This window comes from Gobio gobio (assembly GCF_949357685.1).
Source record: "Gobio gobio genome assembly, chromosome: 10".
NCBI classification, from domain to species: Eukaryota; Metazoa; Chordata; class Actinopteri; order Cypriniformes; family Gobionidae; genus Gobio; species Gobio gobio.
Window position 1 is genome coordinate 23,916,265 of NC_137116.1, and position 18,366 is coordinate 23,934,630.

At 38.4% G+C, this 18,366-nt stretch overlaps 2 protein-coding genes across 2 annotated transcripts in view; both read left to right on the top strand.

Moving 5' to 3' along the window:
* The first annotated feature begins 10,862 nt into the window (after positions 1-10,862).
* LOC307132093 (E3 ubiquitin-protein ligase NEURL3) lies at positions 10,863-13,999 on the top strand. The gene is made up of 4 exons (XM_079826240.1): positions 10,863-10,974; positions 11,887-12,387; positions 13,260-13,406; positions 13,497-13,999. The coding sequence occupies exons 1-4, from the start codon at positions 10,929-10,931 to the stop codon at positions 13,670-13,672; spliced, it is 870 nt and encodes a 289-aa protein (XP_079682366.1). The 5' UTR covers positions 10,863-10,928; the 3' UTR covers positions 13,673-13,999.
* An 84-nt stretch (positions 14,000-14,083) lies between these two features.
* Positions 14,084-18,366, top strand: part of sorbs3 (sorbin and SH3 domain containing 3) — a 75,871-nt gene continuing 71,588 nt past the window's right edge. Inside the window, exon 1 of the mRNA XM_079827933.1 lies at positions 14,084-14,230. The gene's annotated coding sequence lies outside the window, so the exon portion shown is untranslated. The remainder of the gene's footprint in view (positions 14,231-18,366) is intronic.

Here is an 18,366-nt window from a genome sequence, read left to right on the forward strand (position 1 = left end):
GGAGAAGGCGGAGGAGGTTGCAGACCGGTCACAGGAAGGCAACGGGGACTTCCAGGACCGGGCAATCTCCTCATGCAGCTCGGGAAAGAAAGGTATTGGGGGCGGGGACTGACGTGAGTCAGTGCGGGTCCCCAAAAACCAATCGTCGAGCCGCGAGCGTTCAGGACAGGGTGGAGGGTTCCACTCTAACCCTAGACTCGCGGCTGCCCGAGACAACATGGCTGTCAGCTCTGGGTCCGACTTGGGCAATGCTGGCGCGCCCGAAGGCGGCAGCACAGCGAGTCATCATCCTCAGAGGACTCGAGCCCACCTTGTGATGCGGTGACCGACATCGCATCATCCTCCGGAGCGCCAAACGAAATGTGCGGGGGTGCCAGAGCAGGCCCCGCGATTTCAGCCTGGACACTCGCGGGTTGTGGAGCGCTAGAGGGGGGTGTGGACCGAGGCATGAGCGCCGGGGCTTTGTTCCACACCGTCACCCTCAGATCACCCTGACCACCAGCCGAAGTACTGCCCACGGGGGGAACGGTAGATCGGGGTGTGGTAGAGGGGACTCTCACTTCATTAAGAAGATCCTTCCGTCTAGATCGCAGCACCGCGATGGTCATGTTCCCGCAGTGGGAACATGACTCATCCACAAACGCTGCTTGAGCATGCTGAATGCCCAAGCATACCAAGCAGAGATTGTGCCCATCGGAAGAAGTCAGCGACCGGCCACACCCAGAAGTACATGGGCGAGACATCCTGAAAAGGACGTGCCACGTGTAAGCTCTTTTATGAGAGGAAGCTTCACAGAGAACGCCGAAGCGCCCAGGGACCACCAGCTGTCAGACGGACCACTGCGCAGATCAGCAGGCAGGCAGTATGCGATCACTGGAACGCGCCATAGACACCAACGCCTCTGGAAAGCTGTTTGTCTCGAAGGCTGACAAAGACTCAGATAGCAGGCTTGAAAGAGTGAAGAGATACTCTTGGCTCCAAAGCAGAAACATAATGCGATGTTGCCAGCGTACTTCCTTATATACCCACACGGTGGGGCGGAGTTACGCATGCAAATTCCGCATGCCCATGGCATTGGCACTGCCATTGGGCGTTGTTAAATTCTCGAAGATGATTGGCTTCTAAGCGAAACCCCCATTTTTTAGTCACTAAGGTACGTCGTAGTGACTGAACGAAAGGGAACTAATGTTAGACGTAGCCTACCTGAAAAGCATAGTTTATTTTATTTGTATCTTTGCTCTATAGTATTTATTTGTGCTGCTGCTTGTATTTAAATTATTTGTTCTTATTATTTTCTTTATTTTTATTTGACAGTACTCCTTTTTTCCCTGAACATAGCAAATACTGAACCGTACCGAAACCATGAACCTAAAACCGTGATACAAACCGAACCGTGAGCAATCTGTACCGTTACACCCCTAGCGTAACTCATGCGAGGGGGTGCCACAAAATGGAGAACATTTTCAAAGGGTGCCATGTCTGAAAAAAGGTCGGGAAACACTGGCCTAATACATAAGTAACCTGTAGCCTAATTAAAATGCATTGTTTAACATACTAAACGCATTCTGAAAATGTAAATATAAGATGCTTAATATTTGGTGATGTAGAGGGTAACTAAGAGTCACATGGTCAGGGCAGGGGTGCGTTTCCCAAAAGCATCTTTATAGTCATATGGTCGTAGTAACGGCGGAACTTTCGGCTTCAGGAAACGCACCACACCAGTACAGGTGTCCTTTAGTAAAATTCCAACAGCACGAAACATAGCAGCCATAAACTTCTGATCTGCAACCTGTGAAATTCCCAGAATGTTACGGTTGATTCATTTCTGAATCCGTTCACTTATGGACATACAGTCTTGCATGTTTGATTATGGTCAGTCATAATTGAAATAGGCCTAAAAAAAGCTAGAAAAATATTAAAATATTCTGATGTTTTATTTGAGAAACTGTTGTAATTATATATGCCTAATAACCCTTACGAAAATTAACCATGGTTTTATTATAGTGAAAGTGTAGTAACCATGGTTTGAATACTATTTATATAACCACAGTTTTGGTAAAACTATGGTTAGAGAAGCAAAACCATGGTTAATTTGCGGTTACCATGGTTTTACTACAATAACCATGGTTTTTATTTTTTATTTTATTTGTAGTAAAACCATGGTTCATTTTCGTTAAGGTCAAAATAAGGTCATAAATTAATTACGAAACAAAATGCACACGACTTACAAGTATATTTAATTAAGAGCTTTATCACTTGTGAAGATTGAGGGTGGTCATGTAGGAAAGAAAGATGATTTGTTCTCTTCAACCGTTATGATATTTTATTCCTGGTTGAACGTTATCAAGAACTCTTATGGCAGGAAAGAAAACACATTTAATAGGAATAAACATAGACTAAAAAACAAAGGATGCTGGACCTATGCAGACCTTATCTACAACAAGTGGGACAAAACAATAGCTTGCAACATATTTTAAACCAGAGCATTTATAACTGACTTCATGTCAGGCCCAGTTCTAGACTGTTTGAGAATAGGGTTAGTCATATTAATATGCTCAAATATATAAATACAGCACATATGACAATTAGTTTGTAAATTAAAACAATGTCCTGGCCAACTGCAGAATACTCACACAAAATACATATTTCCCTCCCAAATTTCTCTGAGTGTCTGTTTTCTTTTGAAATGCTCTTTATCTATGAAGCTTATCTATGAAGATAAGCTTTACACCAGATGTAGAAACGAACAGCCAGCATTTATGGACAACAGCAATAAATTCATTAGGTTTTTTTCACAGCATCACGCACTTCCTCTACAAAGTCAAACAAAAACATTATCGCATTATAATAATAAACGTATATACATTATGACATACATTTGATTGGCTCACACCTCCACAGTAGTTTTAATGATAGCCGTACCCTTGACCTGAATTAAGCTCTAAGTCAATTCACAATGGGTAAATATATGTGGCCAAAAGTAACATTTAAAACATTTAATTTCAAAGCTATGAGGGTTAATAGGGAGCTGGTCTTCTCTTCTGCTGTTATAACAGCTTCTAATCGTCTGTAAAGGCTGCAGTGATTTGATCCAGACACAAGATCATCAGTGAGGTCTGATTTTGGATGATAATCGCTACTTTAAATGTGCATGTGCATAACTGTACACTTGGTTTTATGCACATGTTAGCAAATGGTGTAGCTGGAATAAGAATATGTGTTCATTCAGATTTGGTATCTACTCTTTTGGCCATGTAATTTATGTGTGGCAGTGGCAGAAAGGTGTGTCATTACTGTGTACAGGGGGCCCAGAGGCATTGGAGGGCGCATAATAATAATTACCCCTCTACCCCCCAAACACTGAGTGGGACCACAACCCAACCATCCCCACCAATCAACTGTACAGTTCACCAAGTGATGATGCCACACAAAAGTTTAAGCCTTGCCAATTTAAATATTCAAGTGCAGAAAGACGCGAAAGGGAACTCTGTGTGCAAAGTTTTGTGCGCACACATCTGACACACGCGCCCAGAAAGCTACGCGTCTCAGACAGTGTGCGATTACTGTATTGAGCTCTCTTTTACGTCTTCTTGCGCTTGAACAGCAACAAATAACCTTGCAAACATTGTCATTTATGTCTTAAGTGAACGTAAACAGTAGAGCAGGGGTCTTCAACCACTCTTCTTTGAGGGCCAGATTTAAAAAATGTAAATATGAAGCGGGCCAAACTTTTACCATTCTCTTATAACCTGTTATATATTATTGTGTTATAACTTCTATGTTTATTTTTTGTTACTTATAGGTCATATATTAAAAAACATGCACACACATCTTGTATCCAGTATTTTGCCTTTTAATATATACTTAAGTCATATTTTAAAAAGCAGTTTAACATTGCAAGAGCTTAATGTTAATAGTTCAACTATGAACAATGTACATTGTACATATAATTCAAAGCAAGTGTAAATAATCAATACGTGTCAATGATCCTACAGCACTGTAACTGTAATGCAGAGCTCTTAAACTTCTTTTGTTTATAACTGTTTAACTTTGATGCATTGTTACATTAACAAAATATATGCAAGTATTCACAACCTATGCCAGTCTTTTGCTAATGACTAAAATTGCATTTGCTTGATCTTGAAAGAGCAACAAAATTGGGCTCATAAGAAGTTAGCGCGATCCGCAAGCACTGATGGAGGTGTCACTTGAAAGGGAGGAACGAGTGTTGTTTTTGATGACATTCATATGTGAAAAGCTCGACTCACATGTGTAAGTTGTAGTCAAAATGAAAATGGCTTTCAAACTTTCAAAAAATACGCTGACGAGTGTAAATTGGTTCTTGTAATTTTTAAACGTCTTCCGGCGGGGAACAAATCAGATTTGCTAAACATGAATGTGGCGGGCTCGATCTTAAAGGTCCCATGGCATAAAATGTTCATTATATGAGGTTTGTCAACATTAATATGAGTTCCCCTAGCCTGAATATTGTCCCCAAGTGGCTAGAAATTTTGATCGGTGTAAACCGAGTTCTGGGTGTCTTTCTCTGCCTTTGAGAAAATGACAGCCCAGACGAGCTGATCTGGAATTTTCCTGTTATGACATAATTTCCTGACAGCACTCTCACAACCCTGTACAATATTACTTTGTTTGTTAGCAATCGCTCCGTCTCTGGTCCGTGATGTCTGGTTCGCGATGAACCATTCTTTTGAGCCGGTTCTTTTTAGTGAACCGGTCGAACCAGTTCACCAAATCGGACTGAATCGTTCTAAACTGTTCGCGTCTCCAGTCAGCGCTGATCCATAATTTACTGAAGTTACTAACTTTCTGACATGAGTGACAGACAGCCCCTCCGACTAGAAAGAAATGAATAACCTGAAGTATATGCTAGTAACTTCAACAGTTCACTGAACTGAGATGTTCTGAGAGAACTGATGAGAAGTGAACTCAGGTCCATCCGTCTCTCTGGCAGCAGCTCGTGCCTGCTCGTAGACCTCGTTAAACCACGCCCCCTCCGCTACAAGATCTGATACTCATTTCAAATGCAAAGATGTCAGCCAATCACAACAGTGGGCGTTTTTACTGATGTCTCACAGCAGACACGCCCCTTGAAACAGGGCATTCAGCCACAGGGCAAACATCAATATAGAAAAAATGCCTTTTATTTCTAAATTATGACCTTTTATGATGTAAAAATCATACTAACAATATAAGTACACCTCAGGAAACATTATAAAATAATAGAAAAATGCCATGCCATGGGACCTTTAAAGTAACCGTGCTGATTTTAAATGTTTAGGAGGGCCGGATAAAGATGACTGGTGGGCCGTATTTGGCCCGCGGCCCGCCTGCAGTAGAGAGAGTCAACACGCGTGTATATTGGATCTGTGCATTGTCTTAAAGTTACAGGAGCCTAATATTTCTGCTGCTGTCTGTGTTTTTAATGTTAATCAAACAACAAAAGATAATGAAAAAAAAATCACTCGCTTGACTGAAAAACTTTTGTAACTTTAATATAATCTGTTAATTCATTCAGTGAAGACTATTATTTTGTAAGGTGAAAAATAATCAAAGATATTTGAAATAGAACAAAATCATCTGCTTAACTGTTAGACCAAGATATTTGAAATTGTCTCAACCCCCTCCCCCCTTAACGCCATCAGAAGGGCCATTTGGGATTTCTAAGGACAAAAGAATGGCTGGCTGGCTGGCCAAATGCTTTTCATACCTTTGGTACAGTGGGAGAAATTTCGTCTGATTGGTTACTTTCAAACGTCTCACGGTTTGGTCTGATTGGTCAGTTTTGAAAGAGTCATATTTGAGTTTGGTGAAATCAGGGAAGAGGATAAAAGAAGATCCGAACTGTAGCTCTTTCTCTTTTTGGATTCTCTGCTTTCTCCAGAGAGAGCTGCTCTTTAGCTATCTCTTTCTTTCTTTCTCTCTCTCTCTCTCTCTCTCTCTCTCTCTCTCATTCTCACAGGTAACATTCTAGGCAGAGGCCTACTGAGTATAATTAAGATTTTAAGTTTACATCTATTTTAAACTATTTGAAGTGTAACCATAATTAGAATTTCAATCTATTATGTAATTGACATTTTACATTTACTTGATTGTTAATAAATTGTTACATTTTTGATCCTTTCTGAAATAATCTGTAATTATTAACTCCAATGTGGAACGGTATAATTGCAACAAAGGGTTAAAACGGAATGATTAAATGTATGATTAACTATCAAATATAAATGACCAAACAACCAGTTGGGATTCTCTTCTAAATTCGACAACTATGATAAATGGAGTCAGATTAAGAATATTATAATTAAATCCATTTTTCCAGCTGAAACACTGAACGCGTGTGCGGCCTTCACCGCGGTTTGCTAACGATCCTTGGAGCGAATTCATGCGGTCTTACAATTTATTTTTCAATTGATTACTTTATTCAGTGTCTATCCTGAAAACTACTGTTTCTTGTTTCTCTTTAAAAATGTTTTAAATTGACATTAGTTAGGTTAGTTTTAGATGTGCTACTGAAATTGTGAATCTTCACTGGTTAGGGTTAGGTTTTAGAGTCATAAGTGCCTGTATTTTGGCATGTGTGGCAAAAAGTTAGTTTTAGGCCCAATATACAGTATATATACTGATTAGGCATAACATTATGAATTCACTTCTCATTATAGGTGAAGTGAATAACACTGATTATCTCTTCATCACGGCACCTGTTAGTGGGTAGGATATTTTAGGCAGCAAGTGAACATTTTGTCCTCAAAGTTGATGTGTTAGAAGCAGGAAAAATGGGCAAGCATAAGGATTTGAGTGAGTTTGACAAGGGCCAAATTGTGATGGCATGTGATCTCCAAAACTGAAGCTCTTGTGTGGTGTTCCCCGTCTGCAGTGGTCAGTATCTATAGTCCAAGGAAGGAACAGTGGTGAACCGGCGGCAGGGTCATGGGCTGCCAAGGCACATTGATGCACGTGGGGAGCGAAGGCTGGCTCGTGTGGTCTGATCAAACAGACAAGCTATTGTAGCTTAAATTGCTCAAGAAGTTATTGCTGGTTCTGATAGAAAGGTGTCAAAATACACAGTGCATCACTGTTTGTTGGGTATGGAGCTGCATAGCCGCAGACCAGTCATGGTCCCCATGCTGACCCCTGTCCACCGCTGAAAGCGAAAGTGGGCATGTGAGCATCCGACCATGTACACCCTTTCATGGAAACGGTATTCCCTGGTGGCTGTGGTCTATTTCAGCATCTTTTAATGCACGCTGACACAACAGTAAATACATTTATTTCAATAATTTCCACATTTACTCCTTTGAAACAATCATAAACATAAATGTAAAAAAGATGAGTGAATGATTGACTGAGTAAATGATACAAAAATATAGTAACCTTGACTCAAACACTCAAATCGAAAGTGAAATAATACTGTTATCTGAATATGCTGATGATTGCTTTGTTAAATATAAACTAATATGTCCTTGATCCAGGACATTTTAGAAAACAGCTTGAACATACATAAATGGCTCATTGAAAGGGAAAAAGTGAATATCACTTTTTATCCACAATGCTTGTCCATTGTTTTTGTTAATCTGTAAATATTTTGAATTTCAAGACAGCATTTCTGCAATCACAGTCAAAAAATGTTATCTAAGACAAGGATGAATCAAAAACAAACGAGTAAAAGTGAAAGTAAACTGGTGCAACAGTAGTCAGTAACACCTATCTATCTATTACCATTTCAGTCGTATCCGGCTCTTGGAGAGACTGACCATGAATGTTCTTGGCAATGATTTTTCTGGTGTAGGTTGCCAGGGATTTCTCAACCCTCCCATTACACCCCCACCCAATGTGCAATAATGCAATAAACTGTACAGGGGGCCAGTTAAAAGCTTAATAATTGACAGTTAATAACTGATTGTCAATATTATGGACCCTCCAATATTTTGGAGTGTATAATACACCTTTTTTCTTCTTACCCTAATCTGGCAACGTATCTCCAGGAATACACACTTTTCAAAATGTGGTAAATAACAGCATGAACAACATACTTTATAACTTCAATTTCTTTTTCAGCATCTTAACACAATGTTCACAATTAATATTAGCAGTTGTATTTTTTATTTTTTTTTCTGAGGAAAAGTAAAATTAATATGTTACTACTTTCCGCAAAGTCAGAATGTCCAGCTCCTTGGGCGGACATATTGGTTTTAAGTCAGACTGACAACATGACCACAGAAAATGTTTAAATCATGTTACTCACATACTCAAAACAGACTCAACTATGATAATGATAACAGCATTGGGTGAAAATGTGTCCATGCATCCTACATGGTACTAAAGAGTATGCATCTTGTGATGCACGTTGCCTGTTTAATAGCATACTCACATGATTACACTACTAAATAATCATGCTTTTTATGAGCGTGCAAAGAGCGTTCTTATCCATTCTCACCACAATATTTAGGTTTCTTTTTGACAGTTCAAGTAACGTGTGGCTCCTTAAACATCCATGCAATACATCATTTCAGAACTAACTTGATGACACAATGAAGCACAAAGTACCAAACTTACAAGACAGGAAGGGAATTTTCTTTTTTTGTTTTTTTTTTTAGGAATTTTTAGGAAGTTTTACACACGTTTTATGGGGACTTTCCATAGACATAATGATTTTATACTGTTCACACTGTATATTCTATCCCACTACAAACCTGCCCCTAAACCATACCCATTACAGAAAACTTTATGCATTTTTACATTTACTCTCTCCACTGGCTTTCTGTCCGTTTCAGGGTTGATTTTTTTTTAATCAGATGCTCTTCGATGTTCCGAGATCCAGGTTAAGAAAGGTGACCAAGCCTTCTCAGTGGCTGCTCCTAACCTTTGGAATAGTCTACCTGTTCATATAAGAACAGCTCGGACTGCTGAAATTCTCAAGACCCACCTGTATTCCATAACTTTCATTTCGAGTTTTGACACTGTGACATTATACTGTTTGTTTTGTTTATTTGTTTGTTTGTGTATCCTGACACTGTTAAGCACTTTGGTCAACTATGGTTGATTTTAAATTATGGTTGATATATATATATATATATATATATATATATATATATATATATATATATATATATATATATATATATATATATATATACACACAGTATATATACAGATCAGGTGTACTGTGTATACCATAAAATTATGACCACCTTCCTAATATTGTGTTGGTCCCCTTTTGCTGCCAAAACAGCCCTGACCTGTCGAGGCATGGACTCCACTAGACCCTTGAAGTGCTGTGGGATCTGGCACCAAGATGTCAGTAGCAGATCCTTTAAGTCCTGTAAGTTGTGCGGTGGGGCCTCCATGGATCGGACTTGTTTGTTCAGTACATCCCACAGATGCTCGATTGGATTGAGATCTGGGGAATTTGGAGGCCAAGTCAACACCTCAAACTCGTTTTTGTGTTCCTCATACCATTCCTGAACCATTTTTGCTTTGTGGCAGGGCGCATTATCCTGCAGAAAGAGGGCACAGCCACCAGGGAATATCATTTAGGTAGGTGGTACGTGTCAGAGTAACATCCACATGTATGGGAGGACCCAAGGTTTCCCAGCAGAATATTACCCAAAGCATCACACTGCCTCCGCCGGCTTGCCTTCTTCCCATAGTGCATCCTGGTGCCATGTGTTCCCCAGGTAAGCGACGCACACGCATCAGACCAGGTCACCTTCTTCCATTGCTCAGAGGTCAAGTTCTGATGCTCACGTGCCCACTGTTGGTGCTTTTGGTGGTGGACAAGGGGTCAGCATGGGTACCCTGATTGGTCTGCGGCTATGCAGCCCTATACGCAACAAACTGCGATGCACTGTGCATTCTGACACTTTTCTGTCAGAACCAGCATTAACTTCTTGAGCAATTTGAGCTACAGTATGTCAGTATGTTTGAGATAATCAGTGTTTTTCTCTTCACCTGTCAGTGGTCATAATGTTATGCCTAATCGTGTGTGTGTATGTGTTTGTGTATATAGGCTATATTTGCTCATCAAGCCTGCATTTATTTGATCATTATTTGAGTATTTTAATATACTTTAAAATAGAATGTATTTCTGTGCTCAAAGCTGAATTTACATCAGCCATTATCAGCCATTACTCCAGTCTTTAGTGTCATATGATCCTTCAGAAATCATTCTAATATGCTGATGTATTATCAATGATGGAAAAAGTTGTGCTGATTAATGTTTTCTTTTATAACCTGTGATACATTTTCAGCATTCTAATAAAAAGTTAAAAATGTGTATAAACATGCAACAGAAAATATATTTAGAGATGTAATTTATTTCCAAATAACCCTTTGAAACAAGTATGAACAAAACAAATGGTGGTTATCACAAGGTGAGTGAATGATATAATGAGTTAATGATATCATAAAAAATAGTAGCCTATCTTGACTCAAACACTCAACTACTGCGTTTTTTGAATATGTTGTTTTTGTGCTTTGCAAAGCTCTTGAGCTTTAAACCCACCAAAATGCAAAACACAAACTAAAGTGCCCTTGATCCAGGAAATGTTAGAAACGTGTGAAAAGTTTATTTTCCGAGTGTTTACCGAGTCTGAGGACCAGACGCGCATAGAAACACCCAAATACTTTATTTTACTCACCAGCCTATACGTACAAAAAAACGAATGGATTACTAAATACCTAAAACTTTCCGAGCCGTTATTACTATCATTTTAGTGCCAAGTGGAGTCATCCTCAATGTAACTTTCCAGGCTCCGCCCCAGTCCCCCCTCTATCCAATAATATCCTGTGTTTAGCTATAAACCACAACACGTGTATTTAAAAAGCAACAAATTCCCCCTCTACTTAGATATAGAAACTGATGTATCCTACAGTAGCTACTGAAGATACCAAGAGCTGCTTAAGAAAACAGGATGACAGAGAAAAATAAAGGCAAGAAGATGACTCTAGAAGCAAATGGTAACTTTTCTACAATATCTCTAAATGAAAAAGCAATATGTAAAGTTTAAAGAGAGTTGTGTTGGTATTTCAAATTTGTAATTAACAAGTTTCTAAATGTTTTCTTTTTAAATAACGTCAACCAACCAATTAATTTACAGTAATGTATAGGCTACAATAAAATTGTCAATAAATAATTAGATTAGGCTAAATATTATATCATGCGTCAAAAATATGTAATTATTATAATATTTACAGCGCAATATTGGAGAATCCGAGCTCGATAACGTGTGCGACGCGTGCGACACTGTCCAAAACAGTGATTTGACAGTGAGCAGCGGCGGCCTCTAGTGGTTATAAACCGCTGTTGCCGACAATGAGTCAGTTCCGCGAATCGGTTCTTTTGAACAGTTCGTTTCAAAGATTCGAAACGTTTCACAGTTCGTTCATTATTTGATTCTGTAAATGACATGCATTGCGTTTTAAGCTTTAATACGGGTGTTTGTTTTCATTTCATGTGTCCCACATCAGGTTGTTGCAGACATGATTCATCTAAATTAGAACCTTAATATAATTTGCATTTGGCCTAGATTAAACATGACTGAATTTAAATTTAATCTCTCGACTAAGATTAAACCCTTATTTCATGTGTTGATTGATAAAACTGTCTCGTCGTCGTAAATGTTAATCGGTACACGTTTGCCATTGAGATGACTGGGAAAAGTGTCTTAATCAATCTGAATTCAGTCTAGTCCTTGGACGAGTCGTTCGAACCGGTTGATTCTGCTCAAAAGAAGGATTCGCGAATCGGACGTACTGGAAAGTCCCGAGCAAAACAGTTGCAAAAAAGACCGATGAATCATAACAGAAATGTCCACATATACCGCGTGGTCATTTAGATGAATCTATAATGACCCTTTATTTCTTTCTCAGATACGGTGAAATGCGTGTGTCACGCGCTCGGGAGCCTGAGAGCGATCTCCTTCCACTCAGACGTGAAGGGTCCTCTGATAACTCTGAGTGACGGTGGTCGTCGGGTGACCAGGGACGTATCGTCGTTCTGCCACGGGCTGACGTTCAGCGGGCGACCGGTGCAAATAGAGGAGAAGGTGCGCCTGCGAGTCGAGCACTGCGAGCGACGTTGGCACGGAGCACTGCGGGTCGGATTTACTCATGTTTTACCCGAACACACAACTTTACCCCCTCTGGCCATCCCAGACCTGACCCACTCTCCACTGTACGCGGCAGTAGTAGTTCCCGAGGGCATTTGTCGCCCTGGCTTAGAGATTCAGTTCTGGTTGAAGAAGAATGGCTGCATGCACATACTGTGTTCCGATGGCAGCACACACACGGAGCCGACCACTCTGAACCCCACATGGCCCGTCTGGGCGATGATTGACGTCTATGGACAGACCACTTCCGTGATGATGCTGGGTGAGGCTTCCGATATTCATATTCTGATAGCATCAACAAAATAATGGTTTTTGTACCTTTTGAAGCCAGTTTTTTTTATACCAAGACTGCCAAATATGATCTGCTAGCATGGGGCCTAATTTCCTAAAATTTGATGGCATTCTATTTATGAATAACCCATATTACAATAAGTGTCACCATTTTATATTATTATTATACTGTTGATATTATTATTACACTTAAGATACTAATGAAAAAATTATATAAATATTATATACATTTTATTGTATATTGTCATTAATACTATATATAATAACTATATATAATAACTTGTTTGTATATTGTCATTCTAAAGACAATTGGGAAAAATAATCTATAAATATTTACTTTTTAATAAATTGCATCATATTTGAGATTAACATACAGTAGAATAAAATAATCACAATTAATATCTTGATTTTTGACATAATAATAATATTAAAGATAGAATAATTATTAGAATAATGAATATTACTACTACTACTACTAATAATAATAATTAATATAATATAAATAATAATAATATCAAATGTTGAATGTAATTGTAATATATTATATTATATATATATTTTTTAAATAAAATTCGCCATTTGATATTATTATTATTACACATAAGATACTAATTAATTAATTATATTATATAAATATTATACACAACATTATATATATATATATATATATATATATATATATATATATATATATATATATATATATATATATATATATATATATATAATATATTATAATACATATTATAATATTTTTTTATAATTATTGCACTAGTAATGATAATTTTTATAATTATTTCATTACTTTTGCCTAACAGTATATGGTCTGTGGTTCCATTATAGGTTCCAAAAAGAGACGTTGCATCTTCACCAGGAGGTCCTGTCCTGCTCTCACACACATCAAACACACCGAAGATAAAGAAATGCTAGAAAGAATCAAGGAACAAATGAGCATGCTGGAACAGAGAAACCATTACCTTGACAACAAGGGTAAGAATCACATAAGCTCATAGCAGCCATTGTATGGTCTAGTTAGTGCATGTAGTTTCACCACCTAACCTCTTCTCTCTTCCCCCTCAGATCATGAAACTTCAGACTGTGAGGAATGTGTAGTGTGTTACAGTGAAGTGGCAAACTGTCGTTTGAGCTGTGGTCATAAATGTGTTTGTGGTCCGTGCGGCATGAGGGTTTACATGACGTTTGGGACATGCCCTCTGTGTCGTCAGCCCTTGGGTTTCTTCCATCCATGTGACTAGTTTTCATCCCATTTAAACTAGTGGCCATATGATCTGTTTGTTGAATATATTTTGTACAATTGATTTCAGAATTGCTGTTGTGATGTACAAATCTATCAATGCACTGTGCAAATGTTTCTCTCTAGTTGCACTATTTCTCTTTTGTAAATTATTGTATAATTTTGATTAATTATTTAAATGTAATATATTTTTGAAAATATCTGATTATGTTCTGAATCTATAATGTGAATATGTAAGTGATGTAAATATATATGTATGTAATGTAAATGTGTATATATTTAATATGAGCAATGTTTTAAATTTTGTATTAAATGCATTTTATGTAAACAGTTTGTAGGACTGACTTTTTATGCTAATTTATTCGTAAGGGTTTGGACCACTGAACATTTCCACCAGGTGTCAGTATTGTACAGGAAACAAAAAATCCCAACAACACAGAAGAAACAGTTACAAAAGTTTGACTAGCCATTATTCTAATTCTTCTAATTCTTTTACGACGCTGATGTTCAACATTCAAAATATAAGGCTCCGTAATGCAGAAGAAATCTACGTTTAAAAGTGGGTGAGCTTTTTCCTTTAAAATAATAGTTGAAAATAGTCAGGAAGGGCGGGGAAGAGGAATTACGGATTTGGGCGTGAGAAATGCAGTGTACTAATAAGAGAAAGTGCTATATTTGGTTTCGTTTGTTTGCATGTGGGCTGACTGTTAGATATTAAAGTCTAGAAGTTAACACTATAGTTTTCTTATGAATTTGACTGAATATGGAGGAATACTGAACAAACGTGGACAAATCTGGTTTTGATATAGCCTAGGCCTAATATAAACTAACGTTATATTATATGATATAATATAAATCTACATTGTCAACATTGTGATACATGACATTTCAAGCAATCAAAATAGCACCAGGGCTGGTTGACACGGGGAAGTTTCAGCAAATGTATACGTTTTTGAGTTAGAAGTCTTATTTGACAAACTTGTGCTTCTATAGGAGTTGGTTTATTGTTTTCAAACATCTAGTTCAAAACCCTCTTAAATTAGAATAATATTTGTGAACCATGTCCTGCAAACTAAAATTCCAGTATCCTATTTTTCTTCTAGCTGTTTGGTTTAAAGTGAACTTAATAAAACCACACTGACCTTCACAGCAATATAATGAAGTATGTTTTTACCTGAAAAATTGTAATCATCAAAATTAAAGATTATAAGTGTGTTCTCAGGGCAAGACTTTCCCCACAAATTAGGCATAGTATTAAAGGTTTATGTATTTGAATTGCATATACAATTTTTATTCATTCAGGTAAATGGTGTTAATATAAACTAATAAACCGAGGCATGTTTGTTAGAAAGATAACCAAGTTTATGATTTAACTAATTGCATCTTGCTTATGTGGAACATGTTCACACTTTTTAAATGATTATGTTTTTTTCTAAGGTATTTGAATAAATACATTTTGAAAATTGTGTTATTTCTGCAAAATGACGATGCTTAATAATAAACTGAGCCATGATTCATTTTGTTGAGTGCAGGTTGGAATAGGTTGTCACATCTGTTTTATATGTTATAAATGTATACAGTCTATTCATTACAATATTTGTTGGCCAAAACAGTTATTTGATACATGCAGTTATGTATATTTACACTCACTGACCACTTTAGTGGGGCATCTTGCTAGTATCTCCTTTTGCCTTTAGAACTGCATTAATTCTTCATGGCATATTCAACAAGGGGCTGGAAACATTCCTCAGAGATTTAGTTCCATATTGACATGATAGCATCACGCAGTTGCTGCAGATTTGGCGGCTACATATCCATGATGCAAATCTTCTGTTCCACCTCATCCCAAAGGTGCTCTATTGGGTTGAGATCTGGTAACTGGAAGTCATTTGAGTATAGTGAATTCATGTTCAAGAAGTCAGTTTGAGATAATTTGAGCTTTGTGACATGGTACGTTATCCTGCTGGGAGTAGCCATCAGAAGATGGGTATACTGTGGTCATATAGGGATGGACATGGTCAGCAACAATACTCAGGTAGGCTGTGGCATTTTTAAACAATACTCAATTGGTGCTAAGGGGCACAAAGTGTGTCAAGAGTTACACAAGCGTGTAACCGTTACACCACCATTGGCCTGAGTTGATACAAGGCAGATTTATCCATGCTTTCATGTTGTTTACGCCAAATTCTGACCCTACCATCTGAATGTCCCAGCAGAAATTGAGACTCATCAGACCAGGCACAGGCAACGTTTTTGCAATCTTCTATTGTCAATTTTGCTGAGCCTTTGCAAATTGTAGCCTCAGTTTCCTGTTCTTAGCTGACAGGATTGGCACCAGTGTGTCTTCTGCTGCTGTAGCCCATCTGCCTCGACGTGTAGAAATTGCTCTTCTACATAACTTTTTTTTGTAACAAGTAGTTATTTAAGTTGTACTTTTGCCTTTCTATCAGCTTGAACCAGTCTGGCCATTCTCCTCTGACCTCCGGCATCAACAAGGCATTTTCGCTAACTCCATTCACTGTAAACCCTAGAGATGGTTGTGCGTGAAAATCCCAGTAGATCAGCAGTTTCTGAAATACTCAGACCAGCCTGTCTAACACCAACAACCATGTCATGTTCAGAAATCACTTGAATCACCTTTCTTCCCTATTCTGATGCTCAGTTTGGTCTTGACCATGGCTGCGTCCGAAAACCTAGGCAGCTGACTTGTTGCCTCACTGCCTTAACAGGCAATGACTTGTATGGCAGCGTTTGCAGACAAAGGCACCTCACGATTTCGGACAGACTTCTGAGGCAGCGTAACAGTTTAATAATCTACAGCAAAATAGCGCAAGCTTTGGTGGTAACTGAGCGAATATCTAATTACTACAGTAGTAATTTCTTGCTAGAAATGACATCAGAATTGGAAAAGGTTGGTCAAAAACATACATTTACATACAAACTGACCAACAACCGCAACATTCAGACACTATCTTTCTTTTCTAGCTCAACAGTCACCGAATGGAACGCATAGGATAAATAAAGTGAGTGAATATATATACACAGATGAGCCAAAGCATTATGACCTAACATGCTGTTTGTGCTCCAAAACAGCTCTGACCCACTGAGGCATGGACTCTACTAGACCCCTGAAGGTGTGCTGTGGTACCTGGTACCAAGACGTGAGCAGCAGATCTGTAGTCCTGTAAGTTGCGATGTACATCCGCTGTGGATCAAACTTGTTGGTCTAGAACATCCCACAGATGCTCAATTGGACTGAGATCTGGGGAATTTGAAGGCCAGGGCAACACCTTAAACTCTTCATCATGTTCCTCAAACCATTCCTGAACAATGTGTGCAGCGTGCATTATCCTGCTGAAAGAGGCCACTTCCACCAGGGGACAACATTGTCATGAAGGGGTGTACATGGTCTGGAAGAATGTTTAGGTAGTTGGCATGTGTCCACTTTACGTCCACATGAATGGCCGGACCCAGGGTTTCCGAGTGGAATATTGGCCAGAGAACATTGGTCCCTTCCTCCACCGGCCTGTCGTCGTCCCACAGTGCATCCTAGTCCCATCACTTCCCCAGGTATATGGCATGCACATACATGGCTACACAGTCCCATATAGAGCAGTGTGACTTGTGTGACTTTCTGTTGACTCGGACCAGACGCCCAACACCCTGTCACCGGTTTAGTTTGTCATTCCTTGGACCACTCTCACCACTGCTAACTGAAAGCAACCTACAAGCCTTGTCGTTTCAGAGATATTCTGACCCAGTCACCTTGCGATAACAATTCGGCCCTTGTCAAAGTCGTTCGTCGATCTTTATTTCTGCCACTTTCTCCTGCATCTAACTTATTGATTACAAGAACTGATTGTTTGTATACCATCTACCCGGACCATGACGTGAGCTTGTTAGGAGATAATCAACTATTCGCTTCACCTGTGACTGGTCATAATATTTTGGTTCATCGATTGTTACCATATAACCATTTGTTACCTTGGAATAGGTTTGTGTTTCAATTTTTACTGTATAAATATAGAAAATATAAATATATTTATATGTATATAAATGTATTTACTGTATAAATATATGCCATCGTGATGTTTTAATGTCAAGAAATGCAGTTGCGACAGAAGTGTTCTACGGTTCTTACTGCTACTTTTCCTGTCAGGTACATCAGATCATCAGATTGAATCATTTGTACAGTGACCTTAAATGAAGTGAAATATTGACTTATTTCTAATGCAAATATTTTGTACGTTCTTGTTTAGAGTGGTGAAGGTATGACGTCAGAACCTGAAAGTCTAATACGCTGTTGGTTCCTTCGAGATTTACCAATGGGAGGCTTTATAATGGGGTTATTCAATGTATGAGTAAAATAAAGCCTGTGGTAAACGTAACTTGACGATTCTCTTTTGGCGTTTTGATCTACAATGTACAAACTCACAGCCAAAGCTGTCTTATCTGGTTACTTATTAAAAACGTACGTTTTCAAAAATGAACATAGCTGCTTCAAAATGTGCATTTGTACTGTGGGTGTGTGTAATTTACGTTGCAGAACAAAACGTCAAAGTATAATGAAGTATAATTTTTACCACAGGCTTTATTTTACACATAAATCGAAAAATCTAGAAGGAGCCAGCGGTGAATTGGTCTTCCAGGTTCTGAATTCATATCTGCACCACTCTATAACTTGTTGGGTTTCTG